Source organism: Plectropomus leopardus, chromosome 19 (assembly GCF_026936395.1).
Source record: "Plectropomus leopardus strain MGB_pleo_1.0 chromosome 19, ASM2693639v1, whole genome shotgun sequence".
Classification (NCBI taxonomy): domain Eukaryota; kingdom Metazoa; phylum Chordata; class Actinopteri; order Perciformes; family Serranidae; genus Plectropomus; species Plectropomus leopardus.
This window is the reverse complement of record NC_142194.1, coordinates 18658338-18680899: the sequence shown is the minus strand read 5'-3', so window position 1 is coordinate 18680899 and position 22562 is coordinate 18658338. Positions and strand designations below refer to the sequence as shown.

General features: G+C 39.3%; 1 protein-coding gene across 1 annotated transcript in view; it reads left to right on the top strand.

The window, feature by feature from the left end:
- Positions 1–22562, top strand: part of LOC121958391 (SH3 and multiple ankyrin repeat domains protein 1-like) — a 54143-nt gene that overhangs the window by 10003 nt on the left and 21578 nt on the right. The window contains exons 2-15 of the mRNA XM_088070403.1: positions 5286–5887; positions 10676–10879; positions 14229–14300; positions 14388–14496; positions 14703–14854; positions 15252–15419; positions 15731–15772; positions 16418–16534; positions 16641–16718; positions 17480–17546; positions 17815–17984; positions 18141–18271; positions 20230–20369; positions 21820–21933. Coding sequence (XP_087926529.1) covers positions 5390–5887; positions 10676–10879; positions 14229–14300; positions 14388–14496; positions 14703–14854; positions 15252–15419; positions 15731–15772; positions 16418–16534; positions 16641–16718; positions 17480–17546; positions 17815–17984; positions 18141–18271; positions 20230–20369; positions 21820–21933 — 2062 coding nt within the window. The 5' untranslated portion in view covers positions 5286–5389. The remainder of the gene's footprint in view (positions 1–5285; positions 5888–10675; positions 10880–14228; positions 14301–14387; positions 14497–14702; positions 14855–15251; positions 15420–15730; positions 15773–16417; positions 16535–16640; positions 16719–17479; positions 17547–17814; positions 17985–18140; positions 18272–20229; positions 20370–21819; positions 21934–22562) is intronic.

Below are 22562 nucleotides of genomic sequence, written 5' to 3'. Positions count from 1 at the left end.
TGGTGGGGAAGGCAGACGAGACGAATTGTGACGTCCATTATGAGTTGTACAGGCTGAGGAGGGCGTTTCAGGAGGTGTGATTGGCATAGTTAGAATGTGAAATCAAATAGCGCTTTATTTTAAACATGACAAAATTTTATCCTGTCATCCTACTTTTATCCTCACGTTACTGTAGATTTTGGCTCAGTTCTCCACTCGCTCTCATTCCTCTTCCAGTCACGGCCGTCCTCTCACCCCCTTTTTTCTCTCAATCTGATTACTCTGCTTTATGCAAACTACAACTCTCTCCATCTTTCTCTCTTGTGTATTCCCCTTTCGCTTTTACATCCCAATTATTAGGCTCCATCAACTCTCAGCCTGTCCCTCTAGTTCCTTATCTTGCCGAGTGCAGACTCAATGTTGATCAATATTTGATGAGACTTTGTTCATAAATCAACGTCCCCTATTCCCTCCTGGTGTACTTGAATGATAGTGTTAATCTCCAAAGCTTGTTAGCTTTTGATTAGAAAGGTATTTGGGCTTAAAAATGATACATCAATTTTGGAGATGTAAAAATGTAAATCATGCAAACAACAATGGCCAGTGGAGGGTCCTGTAGTGCACTATTCTCTAAAAATAATGGCCATTTGTAGCAGCTGAGCTTTTTTATGGTGATTGATAGGCACAGAGACCCTTAAATTTACCTTAATGAAAAAAAGTTTCATAAGTGCCAGCCAAAACATTTGTTTAGTCATTTATCACATCAGTCTATAGTAAGTAGTTAGATACTCATCAAATGGTTACAGTTTTTCTTAGACCATCCTTCCGTTTTCTCCTCTCCCCCCGTTTCTGTCTCTCAGTTTTTCTCAGGGTTCACTTGCTCTGACAGACATTGTGTTTGTGTTGAAGTGGCCCACCCTGTCATTCTCGGAGCATCTTGGGGGATTGACCACAGCCACTCCTCTTCCCTCTGTGGTATCACTCTTTTGCTCAGAAATGCTCAGCTAGCAGACTTCCTTTTGGCCACTGACACATAAACAGGCCAGGCTTGGATTGTTTTGCATACATCTGGTCAATCATCCAAACACTGCAGACTTTTTAATTTTGGCATTTAAAATATGATTGTTTTGAAAGTTTCAGTAACTATCATTTGAATTGTTCCATTGCGAGAAATAAATTGTAGTGTAAAGCTGCAGGAGTTTGGCTGGATTTTGTAGACATACCAACCAGTTTCTAGGCCAATCTAGGCCAATTTACACAAGTCTAAACATTGATTGATCAGATTAACCAAAATCCAACAGTGTTGTGCATGTTCACACTTCATAAGAGCAAGCTCAAAGTACAGTTCACACAGATTAAAATAAATAAGTTAACATTTGTGTTCAGTTTGAATTTTAACTAAATTCACAGTGCCAAAAATGAACCATTGTATTTTCACCCTTTTCTTAATGAAATACAATTTTGTGATCATCATAAACTTTCAGAGACTGGTCAGATGCTTCAGCTTGATGTGTTGTTTCAGATTTGCTGCAGATGTCGCTGATGTTCAAAACCAGCAGTCGCAATTTATATATAAATGTGAGAATTTTTTCTGTTGGAATCTGTACTGATTTGTTCACAAAAGTCCCTTCAAATATCCATATGAACTGGTCTCAGCAGTACCGCCAGCTGCTTTGTATGAAGTGCCATTAGCACTAGCCATGCTGATGTTGTGTTGATGTGCCAGTTGCCCTAAATCGAGCATTGTTAACAGATGTGGGAGTGAAGAATGCTCACGTTCAAGTTCATAAGTCAAATTCATAACTGAAGCATTAGGTTTACTATTTGAAATGGTAATGCACATGCACAACACTTAAATCCAAACCTTAAAATCGTTCATAAACTCAACCCTGTGATTCCCAACGAGAACCAAGCCATCAGTCCAAACAGTTCCAACAAACTCCCACCAACACAGAAACGTCATCAAACCTATTAATCACTGTTTGGTAGTGTCAGCTGGGCATTGTCGCTTTAGCGTGCTGAGATGCCACCAAAATGTTGGAAAGTATGTCTATACTACACTCCACTCCATTCACATTAGGGGTATGGAATGAAGTACTCTAATGGTGTCAGTATCTCTTCAAGAATACTGGTATTGTAATATTTTAAACAATACCCAACCCAGTATAGACACAGATTTTCAACTTTACTACAATCACAAGTAGAGCCAGTGTTTGCAAACAAGCAAGGACAATTTGCTTTCCAGCCAAGAATGATAACAAAGCAATCCTCTTGTAACAGTATTTTAATATATACTTTATGACCTCTTCATCAGTTGTTTCTGTTGGATCTCTGGCTGTTGACCAGCTTCTTCATCTCTTCATAATTATTTATGTCGATTTCAGGCCACTGTAAGCTGTCCCAGACACCTGTTGATGTCCTTGGTCACCGATAGAGGTTGATAAGTCAAAAGTCATAGATCACTTAATGCCCCTTTAACCCTCATCAGCACCATGTTTTCTACATATTTTACTAAAAACTGATTGACTCTCCATGTTGGTACTCTGTGATTGAATGGGTTTAGATCTGTGCCCTAATTTCATCTGATATTTTATTGAGTTCCATCTGTCCTGATACCCATCTATTTCAGACTCCCAACTCATATGATATTCAGAGCACCAAACTACCAATGAGACAGTGGGAGATTCCCTGCGTCATTCACCATCATTAAGGCGGCTGTTGGCAATGGTCCAGATCTGCATGATGGCAAAGCCCCTGTAGCCAGACTTCACCACAGAAAAACCAGGACAGAACATATGGAGGCGCCAGTATGCCAAATCTGAAACAGTGAAGCAATGAGAATAATCTTAAAGCAAAAATCCACCCTAAGACACTATTTTAGTTTTAAAGTTACTAGTAGCAGTTGTTGGTGATGCAAGTTGTATTTGTGGGCCCATTTTATTGTTTGATAGTACTTTATTTTTCATGCAGATAACTTGCCAAACACAGTAGACCTGACATCATGTCAGTCAGGATATTTTCATGTAATGGCAGTAAAGTTTTGTGGCCAGAAATGTTAAAGCTATCTAAATCTTCATCAGTCATCCGGGTGATGATGAGGATCATCCAGATAACCCTGATGAAGGCCACAAGCTGAAACGCATCGGTCCAATAAAGTTATTTAAACTACAAGTGTTGTTGGAGCTCTTTGACCTCATCAGTGAACTGCTGTGGACAGGGGCCGGCCGCTAAACATATTTTTGCCACCTATAAAAAGCTTAAGTGTATGCTATATTTAGAAAACATTTACTACTGTACCTTGCAATAGACCACTCTTTCTAAGGTGGAACTAAAGCAGCTGCATCGCTCTCCTCAATGCCAACAGGCTCCTTTAACAAAAAACAGTAATTTTACCTTGCAGAACACAGGAGTTGCTGATGATTGTTTAGTCTGTTTGTGTTATTCTGTGACACTTTAAAGGACCAGTTCGTTTTCTCCAAGGTCTCACAATGGCACAAACTAACTAACCAATCAAGTCAGAGGTAGACCAGAAACTCCCATGCTCTGCAACGTGTACTTGCGTTTTTGTCAGTAGTCAGGTGGCATTGAAGAGAGCATAGATGTAGATGCATAGCAGAGTTTGCCATTAGAAAAAGGCAGTCTGACTGCAAGTTAAAGCGGTGAAAATAATTTAAAGCCAGTTATCCATTGTAAGTAACTGGTTTTTCTTATGTGGGCCATGGGGGGACTGTAGCCTACTGTATGTGACACTGAGTAGAGGCAGGGAGACCCTGGACAGGTCATATCACAGGATATTCTAAATACAGCATACACTTAAACTGACATTGATCTTTTTACATTTAGGTGGCTAAAAGACATTTTGCTGCTGCCCCCATTCATAGCAGTACATTGCTTAGCTTCCATGGTGGTATTCCTGCCCGCTCTGAAAAAGTAGAGTCGTGCTGACAGCCATCAACTGAAGGTAATACACTGACTATGGCATACTGAAGTATGTCATATAGCTCCACTTAAAAAAAAAATCATTATTACCCCTTTAAGGAGTGTGACTGTGGATTTTTTTTTCTATTGGAAAAGCTTCTGCATTTTTGCTATACACTTCAGATTAAATTTAGTTTGGCATATTCTTAAACAATGCAACAACCATTAAGCGAATGCCAGTACTCTCAAATGTGATATCCTGGAACCAGGTTCGTAGAGTTGTCTGGACACCTTTGCTGAGTAATTCCCCAAAAGCACCTTAAATCTAGAATGCGGACTAGTGATAAGTTATCCAGATAACTTGCCCCCTGGTCTTTTCATTTAAAGGCATCCAGGCTGGTTGTAAAAGCTTACAAGTTGGGAAGGGTACATGTCATATACAGTATCAATGAAGCTAAGAGGATGTTCAAGTTCCACAAAGCAATAAATAAACCTGTTTGCACTAGAACTAATTGAATCAAACTGAAGAAAAAGTAAAAACCTGCCTCCAAATAATTTACATATTCTGTATGTAATCGAACACTTCTCACCAAGTGCAGGTGAAGGTTTGTTTGAGGATTTTTTTAAAAAATCACTGCAGCTTATGTGAAATATTGACAGGTTCACCTGGCCGTAAGCTTTCCACACTGCAACAATCAATGCACAATCCCTACATTTTTAAATTACCAATCCATAACCTTGCTTGCGCAAGTAAACCACCTTTTATTTGAGTATAATGCCAGATATATTGCTCTTATTATGGCTGTTATAGCTGTACAGCAAGTTGAGACACTTTTCTAGAGGTTGTCACAAAGCATTGTATCATATCCCTGAACCATGTCGACATGATCGCAGCAGGTGAAAGGACAGTGAGTATGCCAAAAGATCAATCACAACGCCTCATTTAAGAATCACACCAGCATTGCAGTGTATCTGAGGGTGGAATTTTCCTTTAAGGAGCTCACATTTAGCTGTTAGCCCTGGGTTGTGCCTCAGACGTAGGTCGGCGCCATTAGCACAAATGATCTTGACCTCATGTGAAGCTAAATTTCATACCCAACTCACTCTCTTCTGCAAAGAACCTGTGATGCAAATTCACAGAGTTTATATATAGCCTGTCTTTCATCAGCCTGCTATTCCCCGATGCATTCCCAGTGGCTAAATGGAAAATGTGGACCAGCTGTGTGCTCATTCACACATGTGGACTTATTAGCATTGCCGGTGGCTAGTTTTTTTTTCTAGTTTTTGCACGTGTCTTTTTACATACTTTCTAATTCTGCTAAGTTCACTCTATCAGTGTAAGAGTTAAATGACCAATGTTTACCTCCTTCTCTGCCTGTTTCCTACAGCATGTTTCTAAGGATGAAGCCAGTCTCATGGGATAGCCATGTTTTGTCTCCATGACAGCTATGTCACTCAGCCCACTCTGCAGTGACCCCCTGCACAGCAAAGGATGCTGGGAAATAATGAGCACTTTTATCCCGGTCAGGATGACAAAGATGGGGAGGATGAGGAGGAGGAAGAGGAGCAGGGAGGAGAAAACAGAGAAGGGGAAGATGGACGAGACACGGAGAATGGAGGGTTAGAGGGTCCGGAGGAGAAGGAAATGACGGGAGGACGACAATCCTGGGAAGGGAAAGGTGGTGAGGTGCTGAAACCAGCAGCCATTGTGGTTGGGAGACAGAGAGCAGAACGACCGCTGAGGCCAGGCAACTTGGGCAACCGGGGTATCGCATATATGTCCAATCAAGCCCTGCTACATCATCAACCTGTCAGTAAGCAACAGCATCATCTCATCGCAGCCAATCAGCAGCCTCATCACGCAGGCCTGAATGCGCTCCAGAAGAGACGAGCTCTCATGGAGCGCAGCATGACCACAATGGCTCCCATGGAGGACACTTACCTGACCATGATGGTGTTCCGCATTGGAATTCCTGACATCAAACAAACAGTAGGTGCACATTTTCATTAAAACACCAAACACAATTTAAAGATTTTATGAAACAAAGACCACCACACAAGAAACAATCAGAAGTTCCCTTTGACCCCCAAATACAATTTGATCTACAAAATAAACAAGTCCAAAGATTCAGTAGAGTTAAGGCAGAAAAAGATTATGTCGCCCGGGTCAGTGCCTTATAAAAAAAACTTGTGAGAAAAGTGTTCCTCATACATAGAATTTGTTAGAATCATAAGAAAAAAATGTTAATCCTTTGAAACCACATTTTTGTGCTGCTTTTAGATGCCTTTCACAAATATTTAAAATTTTGAATGCTGAGCCAGTTGTTTTCTTTGCAAAACATGGGTGAAAAGGCAATGAGCAACTTGGTAATAAATGTTTTACACAGTAACTGGTTACGAAAATTAATTTTTAAAAGCCAGGGAAAAATTACTGTATTTATAATTATCACAATTACTTATTAATGAAGTATTTCTGTTACAAAATTATAATTTTTAAACACTTTTTACATTTAGAAAAAATATATATATTTATGTATTTCACAAATTTCAGGTAATTTCTTGATAACGTTTGCATCTTTCTGTTTTTTGTTGCTCATTGCCTTTTTTTCCCAAGGTTTTTAAAGAAATTAAGCCAATTTGCCAAGGTTTGAAAGTGTTAAAGAACCATCAAGCTCAATCAAAATTAAACTTTAAAAAGTTTAGTTATCTATGTAAAAAATCTCCATAGCAAACAGGGCACAGACTGGAGGTCTTTCCAAATGAGGAAGTAGTTCAAGCCAATTCTCTCTGGTATTACTGCCTCAGAGAGAGAGAGAGAGAAAGAGAGAGCTGTAAAGTGGATACAGACAACTTTTAACTTTCCCCCTCTAGTGTTTTCAAGAGGTATTATTGTTTGCGCCGCTGTCGCAAATACAGTCGGATCACTTTCCGTTTTCTCTTATAGCCTAGTAGCTACTACGGTTTCTAAAGTTCTTCTGTTGTTCCACCATCCACTGTTTCTGCTACTGGGGATAGTAACTGCACAAAACCTATACTGACACTTTTTGGCAACTGGGGATAGCTACAAATAAATATTGGGGAGAACAAAAGCTTTTCCTGACCAATGGTTGACGCACTTCCTTAGTGCCTTAAATGGAGGCATTATTTTCCCAGTAGATTGTCTCTATTAGCAGTAAACCTCTGATTCTCTGCCCAAATCCGATGTGCGTGACTCACCAGCCAGGTTCAGGCCAGGCCATGCTGTAATTTTTTAAAAACTCCCCAGGCTTAAATTGGGTCGTGTTCACTCTAATTTTATTTTATTTTTTTTAATGCAGGACTTATAGGCTGTAATATCATAAATGATTAATGAGCTGTGTTGCCATTAACTCATCCAGACTTCTGTCTCTCATTAATAAAGAGAAATGTTATATAGGGTCTATTTACCGTAATATGTATGGCATAAAACCATTTTTGGGCGCATGTCGGAGATTTTGTTACAAATATCTGATACTGCACTGAGAAAACTTTAGTTAACTTTAGCTTGCATTAAATGTTTTGTTTTTTTACAATAGAAATTTAGGAATTTAGATTTTTAATCTGGCTAAGGCTCAAAATCTCTGCATTGATTTGAGCTTGTTTCAGACTTGGACAGAAACTATGCAGGTTCATGTAGGGTCAGGCTTGTTTTTAACCTGATTGTAGCTCTATGTGGCAGACAAAATTGCATAGTGAAAGTGAGGCTTACAGGAAACCTGATGGTGTCATTCTTCTACAGCCATTACGTTGTGCAGTCAACATTTACTTAATTAAGATATGTTAAAGCGAAAACTTGTTTTTGTCTTTTTTATTTCGACACACATAAAAAAGCAATGATAGAAATGATGCATTTGGGTTATTGAAGCTTTCCAAAATCTGATCTTTGTGCAAGTACAGACTAAACTAAACTTTTTTTCATTACTTATTTCTCCATAATTTCCTGCAGTGTTGACTCTACATCTGTTTCAAATTAGTTGCAGAGAAGAACCCATGGGTGCTTGATGCATACTTTTTTTTTCACATTAGCCAAATAGTGTGCGCAAATGTTCAAGCACATCTCTTATTTCAAAGCGTTTTCCATTCCAGTCATCCCACAAGCCCAGGGATGAATCCCAAAAGGAAGCAGGAAAAAACACACGCCTGACTTGTGTTGAGCAACCTGCGAGGGCTGACATATTCAGTCAGCAACACCATGTAAGCATCTGCCTTGGGTCAGGCATGGTCATAATTAGTTTCCAAAACTGAAGTCAGTATCAATTCACACATAGCTCTCAGTTGTACGGTGGCAGCAGGTGAGAATTGGCCAGCCCACGCACGCCATATCCAGGTGAGAATGGGTGCCCCACTCTAAGCCCTCCCCCAATCTCCCTTTCTCCATTTCCAACTCCCTGAACATGCCGACCGTTCTACATGTCAGCTAATCTGCCCTCAATATAACAGTAATTGCTAATTATCTAATAGGTTTTTAATGAGTTTGGGGAGAGCTGGGGAAGTGAGTGACGCTGTAAAGGAAGGAATATGTGGAAGCCGTCTGTGTTGCTCTCTCCATCAGCCACAGGCATCATGTTCAGCTCTGACAAACACTCCCCACTCGGAATCTCACAGCTGAAATAATATTGAGCCGAATTAGGAGAGATGAAGAGAGGGAGGGAGCTAGTTAAAGAGAGTAAGGGGAGTAAATGCTATGAGGAGAGAGTTGGGGAGTGAATAAGCAAAAAGGAGGATATATGCATTTCTAAAAACCATAATACTGCACAGGGAAGTTCCTTATACCTCTCCTGAGTGGGGACCAATACTGCCCAGAAGATCTCAGAAAACAGAGCGATGGGGAAAGAAGTGTCACTGTAATATAGTGTTTACATTACCTTAGACTTCTCTTGCAGGGATTAGCCAGTTGATCTCTCTCTTTCACGCACGCTGTGAATTTATATGCACAAAACAAATGCACTCCCATAACGCACACATATACTTCGCAGCTCACTTATATGCATGTGCATACACACGCACATCCTCATCATGTGGTTTACCTCCCAGGGACCACCAAGACATTGCTACGGCAACGGGTGCCTGCCTTCACTAATGAACTGGTTGCCATGCCAATAGAGTTGGTTATACTATCATATAGTGCAACCTAGTAGTGGTGGTGGTGGGGGGTTCAAGGGGGTGGGGGCAAAGAGGGATGTGGAAGTGTGCTGAGCTGTGCAATTTTACTTACAGTTCTCTGAAATGGAGCAATAGCATGGATGCATACATCTCATTCAGGGCTCTCAGCCCTGTTGTTAAAGCCTTGCTCCCGGTCGGCTCTGTCCTCAGGCTCCAGACTTTAATAAGAAAAGGACAAAAAGGATGGTCTTTCTGTGGAAAATGCAAAAAAAACCCCACAATAATATAAGGGAATTGGCAGTGCACAAATCAGCATGAAATCTAGTTAAGCATACCACATACACATGATACACCCAAGGTGTTTTTTTCACTGAGGCCAGTGAGCTTCTAGTGTATCACGCACAGATATATAGAAAGAGGCAAAGGAGCTTTTCTCTTTAAGCTACTTTGTTCTTTCTCTGCAGGATTGTGGCATAAATCTGACATTACGCATCAAGAGATATTAAGAATATAGCACAAAAGGTTAATATTTATGCTAGTATAAAATATTTACTTCCTCATGAAGGGTTAAGAGAGAAAGTGATGTGAAAATAAATAGACCCCTATATCCTGATAGCACTGACAGACTAAGTCATCTTATTTCCATGAATATGGCAGATGATTAATTATTTACAGGTAATGCATTCATATTCCGCACACACCACATTCTCATGCAATCATCGTTCACAGACTGATCTTAAAACAGTCACACTACATTATTAATCCATAATAATAAAATGCCATTGGTCGGCTATTTAACCAAACTAAGTTATCCGCAAATGTGTGTATTAATATAAATGCGTGCAGGATTACAGACGCAAATACTACCATGAAATTAGTTGCTGTTTCAATGTTATTGACTTTTCTTCAGAAGTTCTTAGAGGTACAAATGATCTTGTTTCCTTGGGAGAGAAAAAAACCCAAAGAAGACAAAATCAGAAACAGTGAGAGACCAAGACAGGCTATAGCTTCTATCATGAAGCCTAGCACTTTGCAGTATTCAGACCGTTTACTTTAATAAATTAGGAATTCCAGTATTTTATTTCCTTGGCATAGGAAATTCAGTCACTATCTGTGTATATGAATGACTCTCTTTCAAACAAAGTCTCAAACTTATGTCATCAAGTATTAAGTCTAGAGCTGCTGTATAGACAATGAATGGGGTTTTGTGGACCCAAACAGGCTTTATGCTGTTCTAGTGTTTTCAGCTCTGAAACAGAAAATGTACACATATACTCAGGACATTCCCCTAGGTGCTCTCAGTGTCATCTACAGCATTTTTCCCAAATTATTGTTAACTTAGCAGCTCCAGACTATGTATGCTATAACATCACACATTTGAGTTTTAGAACTCTATTTTTTGAATTTGGGTTCATGTTTACTGACCATGGGACCATAGGAATAAAATGTATGAATTTTGAAAATAGGCATAATTCCCCTATAAGTTAAAGTAGCAATACCACATTATAAAATTACAAGGGAAAGTCCTGCAAGTACAGAAGTATTATCAGAAAAATGCACTTAAAGTATCAAAAGTAAAAGTCATTCAGAGCAGGTGTCGTTGACAGAAACATTAGCTGACCTCCACGCTGACCTGTGCTCTCTGTGTGTCTGTCAGAGGTGTCTCCAGTTTGACCAGGACTGCACGGTGTGGAACGCCAAGCAGCAGATCATCTGCTCCCTCAGCGAGTCATTGTGGGACGTCTACAATTATGGCCTCTTCCAGCCGGCTGGAGATGGACGGGACGCCAAGTTCCTGGAGGAGGAGCGGGCCCTGCGAGACTACTCACAGACCTTTGAGAAAGGGGTGCCTTACCTGGAGGTATGGGGGGGTGCATGGTGACTTAGTGCAAAGCTATAGCCAGGACGTTAGAATTACAGGAGTATCTCTGTAACACCAACACCCACTAAAAATGTCTGACTTGATGCTAAAAAAAAGTCTTTTTACAGTTAGCTGTTCAGTCATATTGCCTATGAATTTAATTTCTGAAAATTAAATTATAATTGTTTGGAGACTCCTCCACACTACCAGGAATAACATTTTAGAGGGGAAATAATTCATGTATTTACTTGTTGGCCTCAAAGTTGTAAAAATTCAATATACTAAGTATAAAAAAACCCCCATAAAATATCTGCCTATAAAATATCCAAAAAGTATTGCTACAACCCTCCAAATTTAGACAAAAGTCAAAGAAGACATGACCTCTGTTTCCTTAGTGGTAGCTGCTGCTCTGACTGAGTGTGTCTTTATCACGATACATATATATTTGTTTCATTTTATATTTTTACTTGTTTGTTTACGTTGTTTATTAAGTTATTTGCTCCTAAAGAAAAACATCATTGCTGTCATTTTCAAATTGCATTCGGAAAAAAAAAGTTAAATAACAGCAGCAGTGGTTCAAATTATTTTTGTGAATCTCTCATCTTTTCTAGCTTTTGTAGTTTGAGTACATTAACTATTGCACTGCGTCATAACTTGAAAACTTTAGTGCTCATAATTAAGTAAAAACCAAAAGGAATGTTCTCAAATTGCAGACAAATTACTCAAAAATGACTTTTTATTAAAATTCCCATGTTGAACACAGTAAATGAACAAATCTGGGCAAAACTAATATCCACCTCATAGATTTAATTGCATCCTGTGCATTATGTAACATACAAATTAGATTATATGTCTCCACTTTTTTAGCAAGTGGGCTGTGAGATGACATCAATACTAAGACATGGTGGTGTGATAGAATTATCTCACAGTGCCCTCTGGTGGTCCAGCAGCTGTAAATGTTGATAAGCTGGGTGGGGCTGAGACAGTATCCCACACTCAGGGTTTTGCTTCAAACCAGGGTGTTTACATTCTTGACAGGGTTCCAGATGAGGACATGTCTGTGGACTGATGAGGCCCTGTAACTAAACACTGCTCCTCAGCTGAATGTATCTCACAGCTCCATGAGTGGATGTATTTTTAACACGAGCAATGCCATTCTGAATCACATCAGTGCTTGAACAAGAACAGTATTTGCTGGTATACAGTATTTTGTCATTTCTGTTAGTTTTTGCACCAGCTAATAAGCAAATTGTAGTTATTTCAAAGCATTAGGCCAATTTGCTCCTTTATGTTGTCCAAACACACCTCTGGTGCTTGAAATATGCGGCTGTTCTCCGGCTGTCTGAGGTGCATAATGTTGTTCTGTTCAGCTCTCAGTTGCTAAAAAGAGCTTCTCCTCTCACCTACACAGTCCTCAATGGTTTGCCATCACAGCACAATACTGATGTGTTGACAGCATATCCAGTCAGGTGGTTTTCATTGACGTCTCCCATTCAGAGAGAGAGAGAGAGGGTGAGAGAGCGGAAGGCAAACCCACATGATCTCGGTGAATTCATCTTTTGAAGGATGTTATGTTTATGACTCAAAGGGGTTTTGAGGATTGATTCTCTGAAGCATGTTTTAGACCAGTGTTTTGAATTCAAACACCTAATTTTCATTCATGGCAGAATAAAGGAAGCTCTGAAGCATTTGGAGGACCACATAAGAACGATCTACAAAGTCCTGCTACATGTATATCATTAATATCTATAGAAAACAATATATTCAAACAAATACACAGTTTTCAGTTAAGGTCAGGAAGGTAAAATAGCCTGTCAGGACATGCCAGTGAGTACATTGTGTTTAAACAATGTCGGGCTTTACTGCATGTCAGATCCTATGATGTATATGGCTCTATGCAGCTTTCGCTGTATTTAAAAGAAAACTGCCCACTTTGTGAGCAAAAGATATTTAAGGATAGTTTAAAGATATTTCATGATAATTAGAATAAATAATCAACATTAACTTTCATTTATTTATAGGCACAATTTTAATTTTATGAAGACATTTATAAAACATTATGATACCTTTAAAGTGACAATACCAATACCAATAGAGTTTTTCATTTGTTACCTTTTTTCTGCTTAATTTAATACCCATGGTGTGAATGAAAGCATTAGTTGTGTAAAATGCCCCAGTTTCCACAGGCGTATAGTGTCTGGAGGTATTGGAAGTGTATTGTTGATCACGCTTGTGGCATCACAGCACACTTAACTGCCAAATCACCGTGCTTGACTTCACCACACCACTGGACAGGATAGTAGCTTATCCATAAATGGGCCAGTCACACATTGCATTGAAGAAAAATTGTGTTGTTTATCTGCGAGTATAACCATGAAAATAGAATACTGCACATAAGACCTTTATTGGTAGGCTGACACTGAAGTTGGCTTCGACCTGGTTCCCTTAACAAAAAGCAAATGGGATTTTTCCATTGGATTTGCGATTATTTCAGAAAATAAACTCTGCAGGCAAACAAAACATAATGATGCTTACACATTTTGTTCAGTACGATTATCTCAAGAAAACACCATTTAAATTATTTCTAGAAGTAAAAAACTAATGTTAGGCTATTAACTACACAACACTACAGTCACATGACTTTAACATCTCTTCAAGTCTCTTAAACTTGTTATCAACAGACGTTGTTTAAGGCACCTAACAAAAAAACCCAATCAAAAATCCCATTAACTTTGAGTCTTTCCTGCACCAATCTAGTAATTTTTTTCTAGATCTGGATACAAAAACAATCGAATGTAGGTATCTTTGAATGGAGACGTTTCTATACTACTTGGGGCTTGGTTATTTTTGTTAAATACCTATTGAGTGCCGATTACCAGCCCTATTTCCAGTGCGGCCTTACTGTACATGTGATTGAGCTTTTTCCAAGAAACAGACAACAAAATTAGATTGTTTTTCAAAATAATTAACTCATGGAGGTGTTCCAGCGACTTTGAGTGGGAGAATGAATATCTGGAAACAGAGAGAGAGTTTAGCTGCAGGTTAACAAGAGTAAGCTGCAATGCTGAAATGAACAAAATGTAATTATTTGCTCAAAAAGCACAAGCCATCATTTTTTGAGTTCTTTTTACTCAGTTTTGATTCCCAGATTTGCTTTCTGCTAAAAAAATATTCAGATCATAAAACATTAATCTGAGGTACAGATTTGCAGCACAAATAATGATCTTTTGTTATTTCCACTATGTCCACTATTACTAAATTGTTATTTATTTATTTATATTATATACTAAATTGTTTTGCAGTTTGATGAATCACAGCTTTCATGTGTTATCTTTTTTCTGGTCCTCAGTTTAGGTACAAAACCAGAGTTTATAAACAGACGAATCTGGATGAAAAGGCGCTCTCCAAACTCAGCACAAAGGTATTTCTTCTTGCATCTATTGAATATTTCTGGTGCACAACATTCATTTCCACTCAGACAATCTTTTCCTTCCTAATCTTCTCTCAGGCCAGTCTGAAGAAGTTCCTGGATTATATTCAGACTGGAGCAATAGAGAAAATGGCAAAAGTCCTCGATAAAGGTCTCGATCCAAATTTTCATGATCCTGACAGTGGAGGTGAGTTTGCACACAATCCGTTTTCTCTGTCTCTCTTTGCAAGTTGCATTTTTGACTGAATTCATTTCGGATGTCCAATAAACAGTTTTCTAAGTGGCACTGGGTGATGGTATGAAATTCTATCAGAGTATCTAAGGATGGATTTTTCACTCACACTTTTCCACCTGCCATCTCTCCTGACCCCCTGCCTCCCTCTGTGGGATCAGAGACCCCGCTCTCTGTGGCAGTGCAGTCGGGCCTGCCGGTGGAGGGCATCAGATTGCTGGTTCAGGGTGGTGCTCATTTGGACTTCAGAAGCAGAGATGGCTTCACACCGGTGCACAAAGCTGTCAGGGCTCACAATCACGCTGGGCTGATGGTAAGAACTTTGAATTAAAGTCACATCTATCTGTCTATCTAATTATATATCTATCATATATCCATCTATCTATCTATCCATTATTTATGTATACATACATAGCTCATATGTCTCACACATGTTTACCTGTAAACACGTGTGTGTGTGTGTGTGTGTGTGTGTGTGTGTGTGTGTGTGTAGGCATACTACAGTGTGTGTGAGAAATTGTTCTACAACTGAAAAATGGCTAGACAAATCTACTGTCCATCTGTTTATCCATCCATCCTGCCTTCCCGCCTTCCTTCCTGCCTTCCTTGCATCCTTCCTTCCTTCCTTCTCATTTTCTCATACAGACAGAATATATACACCCACACATTAGAGAAGTAATTCTTTTTTTTTTTTTATCTCTTCTTTCCAGGCTCTCTTGTCCCTTGGAGCGTCTCCAAACTACAAAGACCGCTGTGGCCTGACCCCACTGTACCACACTGTACTGACAGGGGGCGACACCTCCTGCTGCGAGACCTTGCTGTATTACAGGGCGAAGCTAGGGACGCGGGATGAAAACGGCTGGGATGAGTCCCATCAGGTACCAATGGAAGTTTAATCTCTTAGAATGATAATAAACTCCCCAAATACAAATCTGTCTATCTGTCCATTGATTCCCATGTGGTTTCATCATTTCCGTCCATATTTTCATGTTAAGTATCTCTGGTCTTTGTCTCTCTTAATGTGAACTTCAGCAATGCACCAACATGTGTCTGTCTCATGTCTGTGGTAGATGCCACGTTCCACCGCCCTCTGACTCTCTCAGCATTTTCTCACACCCCTCTCTTCTCCACCTTCCTCACTCGTGTGTCCATTCTCTCTCCTTCCTCCCCTCCTTCTCTCTTTCCATAGCACAGGGATGAAGAGGAGATTGAAATGGAAGAAATACATAAGGTACCCATCATCCTGCCATCTCACCATCCCCACCAGCCTCTCAGAGGCAAAGGCAATGATAATTATGATTTGTTATTACAAAAAAGTGAAACTGAATGAAGTGACCAAATAGTGTCCTATAACCCTGTTTAAACCTGGGTCATCTCAGTCCACATCAGAAAGAGCACTGGTCCTCTTTCTTACTGTAGATACGGGTGCATTGCCTACATTATGTCTCTGTGACATTCTGGTAAATTTGCGTTTGTGCTGCAAGCTGGTTGTCATGGTATTTTATTTTGGATTTGCCATGCTCTGTTTTCTTTCTTTACTTTGTACGTATCTTGTGATATTTTAGTCCCTGCAGAAAAAAGTATGAGGGAACCTCTCAGGCTGCTGAAGGCTTATTTCTGTTGTTTTAATGATTTTTGTTTCCTTTCTTTTCCACGGTGGTGCAATGCTCTTGGCTCTGACCTGTTTTTCTGTAAGAGTAATTACAGATCTAAATGTGGATGTAAGATACATGTCTCCCTTTCTCTTTGTATCTCTTTTTCAATATCTTTCATCTTCTGCGCTTTTCTGCCTAATTCTATTCTAATGAATATTCTATACTATTCGACTAATAATGACAATTTGTGGATATTTCTATCACACTCTTGACATGGAAAGGCTTGCCAGAATGGCTTCGCCCAGCACCTGGAACATCTGCTGTTTTATGGAGCAGACACCTCTTCTCAAAATGCCTCAGGGAACACTGCACTTCATATTTCTGCCCTGTACAACAAGGCAAGTATGGAAACAGATTACCTTATATGAAACTATTATTACTATAATTACAATGCTGCTTTTTCTAAAGGCATTAACTCATCACTTTCCCTCTCTAAATGATCAGGAAAGCTGCATCCGCGTTCTTCTGTACAGGGGAGCAAATAAGGAGGCAAAGAATAAGCTTGGTCAGACCCCTTTTCAGGTATATGGTTTCACTATCGATTAAATGACCAATGTCTAAGATGTAGGGGGATATATTGGCGGAAATTAAATACACTAATTGTTTTTTTTAGTATATTATCACCTGAAAAAAGGAAAAAAATGTTTTTTTGTTGAGCCCTTTATATCTACAAAGGTAGCGGGTCCTCGTCTACAGAAATCACCATGTTGCTTCAACATGTTTCTACAGTAGCCCAGAATGGACAAGTTGACCACTGGCTCTAGAGAGGACCATTCACGTTTTGCATTTTCGTATCGCTGATCATAGTTAGCAGCCCTTCCGCGACAAGCTGCATGGGATTAAACACAAATTTTTTTATGGTGAAACTGCCTTATTCAGAGATTTTGCTGGTTTAAATCAGGGGGTTTGTTTCTTTAGGGGAGGAAAAGACCTTTGCAGATAATTCGGCTTCTGGCAAAAACCTGAAAATCTTGATCCTAATTTATCAGAGAAAATAGGTGAGCAAACAGTCACAGGAGTATGGCAAATGGTTTGTCTTCGATTTGTCAAGCAGAGTAGGAGAAACACCAATCTGTACCATGAAACTGCTTGAAGTGTGTTTACTAGTCTAAAACACCAGGTCCATTTGTTTAGGAGATGAGGAGTCTCCTGCTGACAATTCGGCTCCTGGTTCTAAATCCTAAACACTGTACCTGTAACAGAAAAAGGAGGCAACCCAAAAAATGAAGAAGCAGCATTATTGCAAAACCTTGAACACTTGTGTCTCATTTGTGTGTTTGCAGCTAGCTATAATGTCTGGCCACTTTGAACTCGGGGAAATCATCAAAAACCACAAAGATTCTGACGTAGGTAAGCTTTCATGTCTGATTGCATCTTTTGAGGATGCTACCAAGTGTTACAATCAGTTCCCAGCACCTGCTTTTCTTTGTACTTTCCTGAATCTATCATGTATGTGCCCTTATAATCTCCCTTCCTTTCCCCTAACAATCTACCTAATTTCTCCCTCCATTTCATCCTGTCACATAAACCCCACTTTCCTTCCTCACTTTTTTTTTTACTCCTTCTTAATACTCACCTCTGATTCTTCACCCTGTTAACCTCACACCCTTATCCTCAGTGCCCTTTTTGGAATCACCAAAGTATGTTCCCAAGCGAAAAGAGAGCGCCCACACCCTGCCTCTCCCTCATTCCCACCCCCTACTGCGTGCTAACAGCGATAACTCCATGACCCAGTCTGACCCTCTGGCCCTGCCCAACAAGGCTGCAACCAATCCCAACCCGGGACAGGTATTGAGGACCGTTAGGTGGCTGCTTGTCTGCTGATCTGTGTGATATTAAATATGCTTAGCTGATGTTGCATTGCTTTCTCAGTTTTTGATGTATCGTAAGTTACAGGATCAGCTTTGACGCACTGTCTGTATGGGACTTGGTATGTTTCTGTAGGGGCAGCGTAGGGCCTCCATCGGCATGAGAAGCTCCAGCAGCCCCAGAGCTCGTACTCGCTCCCCATCCAGAGGGAGAGGAGGCCAAAGTGACACAGAGGAGAGGCACAGGCAGCCAAGAGGCAGACAGGGGTAAGGACCCTGTGGAGGGAGGTTATACATGAATAGAGGGAGAGTGGTGGGTTCTTATTCTGAGCAGGTCCTTTAAGGCCATCTACCAACAGGGGTCAATAAATCTCTCGTTACCATTAGCTGTATGCAGGACTGCATGCTATTTATAACTTTAAGAATGTCATATATTTAAAGTACAGCATGGATGGACATTGTTGTCCTGTGAGGCAACAGAAATGGAGTAGCCAGTCACGGCCTAAAAAAGCTATAAAAATATCAGATGGCGGTGCAATAGCTCCTGCAACAACCAGGAAATAAAGACTCGCAGTCTTCAGCCATGCTACTGGCTCTGTGAAGCTGTACAGTTGTGCTTTTAGTGTATTAGCTTATTAATATTTCCTAATTAGCACTAACCACAAAGTACAGCTGAGGCTGATGGGGAAGGTATTTGGTCATAATCATAATAGTAGTAGTAGTAGTAGTAGTAGTAGTAGTAGTAGTAGTAGTAGTAGTAGTAGTAATAGTAATAATAAACTTGATTTTTGTAGCACCTTTAATTTCAAAGTTTTACTAAGAAAGAAATCACATGAACAGACGCTTGACATGAAAATACACACATAAAGATAGAAAATAAAACACACTTAAATAATATTAAAAATGATATTAAAAAAAAACAAGGAGAAAATATAATAAATAGAATGTATCACATAAGATGGAAAATAAAACCCACTGACTAATAATATTAATAGAGTAAAAAAAAACAATAACATAAAATCAAGTAAAATACAACATTTTAAAAGAAATTAAGCAGTGCACAGTTGTGGACAACAGTGAAAAATTAAGTAGCCTCGGTGTACTCGGGGAATTTGTTGCACTAATGTCTAATATTTGTAGTATGGTTTTGTTGTTCGGCTAAATGTTTTTTTTTATTCATGAGTATTTATGTAAAACAGTTGATGTCCTTGGACACAGGAAAAATTTCAGAATTTTCTCTGAAAATGAAATGAAATCAGATGAAATAAAAACTAAATTCAGCTTTCTTTATAAATATTACTATTTATGGAGCTTACTTTCTTGATATCTATAGGGAGTGTGTTTCATAGCTTTGGGGTGTAATTAACAAAGGCTACATCCCTGATTTTTTTGGCTGTTGCTGGGGAACTCAGATAAACTAGCAGCAGACGATCACAGTGTTCCTGAAGGCAAATAGTTAAGCCCATTACGGGCTTTGTGTATAAACAGGAGGACCTTAAAATCAAGTCTAAAAGTTATAGGAGGCCAGTGCAGGGCGGCTTAGCCTGGACTAATGTGCTCTTTCATCTTAGTTCTTGTTAATAGCTGAGCTGCATGAACCAAAGTGCTGGACAAATTAGAATGAAAATTGTAAAATGATGATGGCACAAGGTGCTGTTGAATACATCACCAAATCTCATTAGGATTCATTATCAAGGAACAATGGGTGTATAAAATTTCAGCTAAAAATAAACTGAAAAATCCTTGCTAATACAAAATGTTTGGTACTTGCTATTTGTGAGGCTTGAAATTTTGCAATTAGTAATAATATCCTGAGGTCGCAGCTTAAATGACAACCACCTCCACATGCTTTACAGTATTTCCGATTAGCTTATTACTCATCACACTAATTCCTTGTGTCCTAAATGACATTAATTTCTTGTGGACTAAATGCCAAAATAGTGTGTAATCTAGTGTAGTATTATAACACAGAATTGAGGCACACTGACTTTGTTATGATTGTTAGCACTTTGTATATACCTGAGATACAATAAGAACTGATTATTAAGCACTGTTTGTAAATACAAGATTGCTGTTGGTTTGACTGATTAGTATGACTCAACTACTGACTCTGATTTAGCCTGACAGGCTGTATGTTGTCTCACTTTGTCTCACTTGTTTTTCCACAGTGTGGGACACAGTCTTATCTCATGGTTATCTCGCTCTCTCTCTTTCTCCTTCTGTAGTGCAACCTCAGCGGGCAGTGGGGGAGGTCAGATGAAGCGTATGTACAGTGCAGTGCCAGGGCGGGTTTACGTGGCCACTCGTGCCCACTCGGCTAGTGGAGACAGAGAGCTCTCACTCAGCAAAGGGGACAGAGTTAAAGGTGAGATAGAGCAAACATTTATGAATGGTAATTAAGAAGAATATTTGAAAAAAAAGCCCATTTTGATCATGTAGTTTTTTTTATCAGATGGACATTCTCAACTGCAGGTGATTTTGTGTAATAACTACAGTGCAGCTGCAATACAGTCTGTTGCAAAAGAAAAAGCATAAGCTGCTGTATCTAAACTTCAACAGCAAGGAAGAGGTGTACATGAGGGAGGAGAGGATTGTAAACAAGAGAAATTAGAAGCACCAGCAGAAACATCCAGTCATCACAAAGCAATACATGTTCCTCACCATTCTCAGTGGATTATACAATGTTATAAAAGGCAGCTTAAGGTAAACAGGAAAGGTTGAGGACAAGATATATAACAGTGTAAAATTTTGAGACTGCCCAAATTATATACCAGTATACTATTTCTTTATCTGTCTGTCCAGTGGTACAAGGTTGTGACAATGACTGCAGTGCACACTATTATGAAGGCCCTAGTGTGCACTAGTTACTAGTTATCAAGCACACACAAGAACACCATTACACATATATATTTTACCAACAATGTGTTGGATTTTACAGTTGAATAAGTCACTTAGGTTGTTGTATTTGGCGTGTATAAAGGTCAAAGAAAAAGTTATCAAAACATAACACAATTGCTAAATTAATGTTCTGATTATTTGTGACTCACGTTATATCAATCTTGCTATCCTAGCGATACCTGCTGTATCATTGTCGACCATATATTGTATTAAAATGAACTGACTTACTTTGATGTCTCCAAATGATTTATGGAGTCAGTTTTGAAGCCTTGGGTTCGGCATTTTGGCCATTGCCATCCTGAATTTTTGGAGCCAGAAGTGACCATATTTGGACAGGTTGAAGATGTTAAGGAGCAACTGATGGATCTGACTCATAGACTGTGACTCACAGACTTGCTAACCTTCTCCTCCTGTTATTTTCTTTTTCGTTTTTTCTCACTGCTGCTTTTATGTGTGAAAGGCATGACTGCTAGCTCGGGTTGTCCGTCTTGACAAATTTTGCATCTAAACTACTGTATACTTCTGTAAACCATATTGTGTCATCATATGATCAAACAGGGACTTGATATTGGACCACTTACACTTACTAACATACTGTAGCTTACCCAGCAATCATGATTGCTTATGAAAAAAAATACCAAAGAAAGGAATATATTGGTCATTTAATTGAATATTTGATGTACAATAATTTTGTTAGAGATTGCAACTAAACACCATGACAGAAATGGGTTTTCCTTTTCGAGCATATAAAATGGCACTGTTTCCAGTGTTAATTTGAGATGTTCTTTGAAAATGGTGGACTTTTAAGGTGACAATCTGAATTTCTCACAATGGCTCCAAAACATTGTTGGAGGACCCTATTGCAACTGTGTTAGCTGCACTGTCTATATTGACCCTCCTGTTTCTGTCTGTTTCAGTGTTAAGTGTAGGCGAGGGAGGATACTGGGAGGGAACAGCGAAAGGCCGTACTGGCTGGTTTCCTTCAGAATGCGTGGAAGAGGTAGCAGGTCCCAGCAAAGACAATCGACTAGGTAAGACGAAACCAGTTAGAATATCACTTCACTATTATGTTTAAAAATATTATTCCGTCCGTGGCAAAGGCAAAGCCTTTTGGGTTTGTGGTAATCTATTGAGAAACAGATTTTGCAAGATATCTTTTTAAAACAAATTGTAAACAAGTCTTGTGCCCGATTGTATTTTTTTTCTTGTTTTTGTACTCACTGAATTATTAATGAATTTAAAGAAATTTGTAACTGTTTTTTAGATAACTCTTATAAAGTTAACAAGACAATTAATGATAAGACATAGCACATAGATTGGGGAAAGAGCATATTGAAAAATGGGTTACATGCTCCCTCAGGCTGGAATTATCCTTTAAGTCACTGTAACACCCAGCACATGTCACACTCATGTTTACCAGCAGGCCCTTGTGCAGCACACAGTCGCACATGTACAGCACAGACATTCACTTTTCAACTATTTTCACAGCTGCACTGTTCACACAGGAGGCAAGCCATATGCCACACAGAAGACGCAACAAAACGGGTGTAAATTTATTTGATTCATTTGTGTGTTTCACTGAAGAGACAACACTTGTATAGAACGTCAGAGAAGGTGTCGTGACGGAAGCTGAGAGTTTAAATTAAGCATATGTTTTGCC